The sequence below is a fragment of the Hipposideros armiger genome, unplaced genomic scaffold, assembly GCF_001890085.2.
Source record: "Hipposideros armiger isolate ML-2016 unplaced genomic scaffold, ASM189008v1 scaffold_17, whole genome shotgun sequence".
Lineage (NCBI taxonomy): Eukaryota > Metazoa > Chordata > Mammalia > Chiroptera > Hipposideridae > Hipposideros > Hipposideros armiger.
In genome coordinates, this window is record NW_017731367.1 from 2,775,677 (window position 1) to 2,780,922 (window position 5,246).

General features: G+C 46.2%; 1 protein-coding gene across 1 annotated transcript in view; it reads left to right on the forward strand.

Moving 5' to 3' along the window:
* The window catches only part of SPP2 (secreted phosphoprotein 2), a 10,550-nt gene extending 6,827 nt beyond the window's left edge, over positions 1-3,723 (forward strand). Inside the window, exon 3 of the mRNA XM_019628299.1 lies at positions 3,595-3,723. Coding sequence (XP_019483844.1) covers positions 3,595-3,723 — 129 coding nt within the window. The remainder of the gene's footprint in view (positions 1-3,594) is intronic.
* Positions 3,724-5,246: the final 1,523 nt, after the last annotated feature.

Below are 5,246 nucleotides of genomic sequence, written 5' to 3' on the forward strand. Positions count from 1 at the left end.
TAATTCACATCACATGCAATTCACCCTTTTAATGTGTACAGTTCAGTGGTCTTAGTATGGCCATCAGGTTGTACAAGCATCACCACTCTCTAAATCCAGGACACTTCCATCACCTCCAAAAGAAACCTCATGCCCGTCGGCAGTCAGTCTCTCTCTACTCCCCACTCCTCCCAGCTCCAGGCAATCACTAGCCAGCTTTCATGTCTCTAGATTTGCCTAGTCTGGACATTTCATGAATGGAATCATATAGTATGTGTTCTTCTGTGGCTGGTTTCTCTCATTTAGCATTATCTTTTGGAGGGCCGTGCCTGTTGTAGCATGTGTCAGTACTTCATTCCTTCATATTGTTGAACAACAATCTATTGCATGGATAGACCGCATTTGATTTATCCATTTATTAGTTGATTGACACTTGGGTTATTTCCCCTTTGGGGGAATCGTAAATAGCGATGCCTATGAGCATTCATGTGTAGTAAGTTTTTGCGTGGACATGTGTTTTTATGTACTTTTTCACCTAACTGAACACATATGGGGACTTCACAGAGAGAAAACTCCAGATTTTGATCTAAACAAAGTCTGTTTGCAAATCCACATGACATGCTTCCGTCTTTCTGGTCCACAGCATTTGGGAGTGATTCTGAGCCTAGTGGAAAGCAATTAAGTCAATTTAAATTTCATGTAAACTGCTCTTGCCCACATTCTTTGTTAGACATACGTGCATGACGCCATGTAAAGTTATTTAATATAATGTATTGCCTTATTTCACTAACAATGAATTATATCATACATTAGGGTCCTCCAGATAATATTTGCATTTTTACAGTGTCTCTCCTTTTTCTCTTTTTCACATGCTGATACTTACTGATGCCTAAATTTACGTAGATGGTTTTTAGGGATATCCTGGGATCCTCTAGATGGAGAAACAATTATCTGCTTGGTAAGTTGAGATCTGTTCTTTTTAATGTTTTGTTTTGTTTTTTCCCTTGAAACAACTTTATATTGAAGCTTTCTGTTAGTGAGTCATTTAAAACTAGAGATATCTATACATCACCTTTGACCAATTACAGTAATTAAAGGAAATAAACATTTTCTTTTATTTTTGTTCCTTTCTTAATACCAGGCAATAGTGATACAACTTTTCGTTTAGGTATCCCTTTATATTTACACAGTGCTCTTCCATATGTGATTTCATTTGATGGACTAACACTTCTGTCAAATAGGCAGGATAGATGTTGGTTTTCACCTTAAGAGGGCTTCTAAACTTGAACTTGCTTGCTCCCTTGAGGATGCATGGCCCAAGTTATAAGGCCCATGTATGCAGTAATGTAATGTGTTAGGAGGATCTGAACTAAACCTCATCTGATTGGTTAGGCCTGAATTCCGCAATCCTCCAGCCATGTGACCAGAGCTGACCATTCCTCTATGAGTCTTGGTTGGAGGAAGGGCTCTCCTTTCTTTCCTTCTTGTGTCACCTCTCATTTGAAATGGGAATGGTTAGTGTTCTGTGGCTTAGGAGCCATTTTTCCATTCCTGAGGCTTTTTCCTATTGGTGCTGATGGTGGCAAAACTCTGGTGACCTCCCACTGCTTCCTTGCTTAAGAGATGCATATGGGGCACCAATAATAAAATCACAGCACATTCCGGAGGTGGACAGAGGTGCTTTGCCTTATGACTGTTATTATGTCACAGGTCTCATTCCTGACAAACCCAGAAGTGAACAANCAACATTTTTTAACCTGTGCTCATTATTCCCACCTATACGTGGTCTGTGCTCTCCCGGGCAGTGTTGTCACCACCTGTCTCCTCACTGAGCAGTATGGTAAATGTGTTGCTGACTCAAATTTGCCACATGGTGGGCTGAGGAACTAGAGGGTAGAGAAATTTGTGGCCTGGGGCTATTGTTGGGTACTGGACCATGGTGGGCTCCCACCTGGTCGCCCAGCTGCCATCTTGTTCCTGCCCCCGTGTGTTCTTGCAGCAGCCATGGTGATTCAGATCTTACCTCTTAAAACCCTCTGCTAACTTTTCATTGCAGTGAGAATAAACTCTAAACACCTTCCCATGGGCTACAAGACCATAAGTCATTGGACACACCCCATCTCTCCAACACCATGTTGTTCTCCTCTTGTTCATTTTGCTCCAGCCACCGCAGCCATATTTGCTCTACCCCAGGACATTGATTCTGCTTTTCCTCATATGATGAGCCCTTTCCCATCCTTTACATCCCAGCTGAAAAAGCCCTTCCTCAGGAGGATTTCTCTCTCACTTTCTCTAACGTAGCTGCTCCTTCCCTGCCATTCCCATTACCATATTGCTTTTCTTCATAGCACCATAGCCATCTGGAATAACCTTGTTTAGTTTTCCTTCATGTGTTTGCTGTGTGGTGTCCCCCCTGCCAAATCTAAGCTGCATGGAGTCTTCCCCACTCCGCCTCTGGTGCTGGTCACACAGTGGGCACTCAATGAGTCATATGACTTCTCGGATCATCAGAACCTCACAGATTCATCAGGAAGTTTCCCCAAACATCCCACTCTTGGTGGAAAGGACTAGAAAATTGCATCGACTCATTCATAAATCAGAAGTGATCGAGCAGAAAGAGGGCCTGGAGAACAGAGATGTACTTGTCGTTAAATTACTTATGTCAGGAGTTAAGACATTTTGGAGCATTCTTTTAGAAAAATGATACCTTGAAATACACAGAGCTGACTCTCATCATTATGGTAGTCATGTTCTATAAAGTTGCGGCAAACCCTGAACTTGTGAATATTGAACCACTGCTCCTGGGGGAAATACAGGGTGAGGTTCCTACAAGTCCCTGGTCACAATATTTTTGTTAACCATTCAATACACAACCTTGTTTACGTGTGTTTCTGTTGAAAGACACCTGACTTAATATATATGTTGAGTCCTTAATCAATGAACTCGCAGCCAGCAGTGCTGTAACTCAGCCTGAACGAGGCTCATCTAACACACGTATTTTCCCCATGAGACATGCCGCAGCCTCCTGCACTCAGGAACACTAGGCAGCCCTTCAGAACTATGGTTGAGGGCCACTTTAAACAGAAAACAAAAAATGCTGGACGAAAGAGGCCATGACAATGACACTTGACCCCAGGATGGGAGCTGAAGCAAGAAGCCTGGCGTCACCTGGTTTGATCTCGGCTGGGACTTTGCATCGGGTGACTCAAGGTATTTGCCACTCTGTGCACAGCCATGAATGACTGCAAAAGGACCCCGAGTATTGAAATTTGGGGTTACACATAAATTTCAGCGAGTAGGCAAATTAGCAAGTATGGAACCTATGAATAATGAGGACCAATTGTAAATATAAGTCATTAGACGCAACACTTCCCTGGGAGGTAGGACAGTGAAGTTCTGGGTCCATTTTCTCCCTAAAGTATTGCATGCCTTTGGTAAAAAGCTCTTTTTCCTCTGGTCTTCAGATTGAGGGCATGGAACTGGGAGATGGCTGAGATGATTGGTGGCTTTAGCAGTGGAAGATTCTGAATGTTTTCTCGTGCCGGGAGAAACATTTCTAGCATGGTGAGCTTCAGAAACACATCAACGGCAAACTGATGCTTTGTTTTTGTCAAGGTCAATATCCTGGAAGAAGACAACGTGAGCATGGATATAGAATTCAGCGTTCGGGAGACGACGTGCAGGAGGGACTCTGGGGAAGACCCTGCCACCTGTGACTTCCAAAGGGGCTTCTACACNAAATAAGGGCCCCTTCCTTTGGCGCAGGCTCCCACCCCAGCAGCTGCCTTGCTGCACACAGCCCCCCACCCCGCCTTCTCTGCTCAGCCTCCTGATGTGGTTGTGGCCCATGGCTCCCACTCAACCGCCCCATCTCCTGTTCACTTTTCTGCTTTTTGAAAACTGGATTTTAATCCTTCAGATCTATGAAATCTGACCTGCCTTCTTTTTCTGGATCAATAACTTAAATCCTGGGGACCATCTGTGTTATCTCCTTAGCCCAGTGCGTCCCTTCTTCTGTAGATTACTCCGTCATCTCTTCCACTTGCCTGACTTTATCACTGATGTGCAATTATTTACAAGTACTCATCTCTTGCCACGCCCCATCTGGGATCCAGGCCCTCCTATCGACTGCCCACTAGGTGCAGTTGCTATGGATACCCTGGGAGCCAATGAAACTCAACCAGCCTCCTCTCCAGCTCGCTTTCTTCATCGACTCTTTCTTATCCTCTGTCTTCCTGAACACTGACCAGGGTGTCTTGCCCCCACATTCTCTCTGCCTTCGGCCCGTCATTTCATTATCATCACCACTGAACGGTCGCTTGCATTCTTGCCTCAGGTGCTGGTCCCACGCTGTCCACCTTGCACATTGCCCTCAGGTTTCTCTGGAGACACAGAGGAGGCTCTGGTCCTTCTCCACTCCAACCCCCTGATGCTCTCTTCACTTATGGGACAAAGTAGAGGTATGCATAAGGCAGACCCTGAGCTGAGAGGAAGGACAGCCTCATCGTCCCCAGTGAGCCTCCGCCCTGGTTTTCCAAACCCACACTGAGCATCGCTGAGTCTCACGGGTATAGAAATGCCCAGTTAGTAGGGGCTGGAGCCAATGTAGCTATGTGTTTGTGAGGGCTCCTAAGTAGTGAAGGGACATCATGCAGGGCACACTTCAAAGGGATCTTCAGCTGTACCGGCTCAGGGCATGCTCATGTTCACACACGGAAGTTAGCAAGAAAGCATGAGCCCCCGTGGGCTGTACAGTGTGCACAGCACTGTGTGCCTGCAGGATAAAGCCCAAGGCCCCACGTGCGCCCACAAGGCCGTGGTGACCTGGCCCCTGCCCATGTCTCCATCCTCATCCATCCCAAGGCCATCTGGCCCCTAAGTTCCTGCAGGACTGAAACACTTGCAGTTTCTCCTGCTGTGGCCTCTACCTGGCACATCCACCTGGCTAATTCCTCTTCGCCCCTCAGGTCTCAGCTCAGGGTCACTTCCTTTGGGATGTCTGCTCTGGCCCCTCCCAAGTCAGAGACTCATCCCTTTGTGGGCCTCCCTGAAGTCCTCATCACAGGACGCTGCATTTGCTCATCCTCTCTGTCCCCTTGGGCCCCACCAGGCTCCCCAGACATGGGGCCCAGGGAGCTTGGGTTGCCATGATCACACAGTGCCCTGTAGAAAGCCTCGAGCACAGCAAGCATTCAGGAAACATTTTTTTCAGTGGATGATTGGAATCCTTCATTTTGGGGTTTTGAGATTCTTTTATAAAAAAAAAA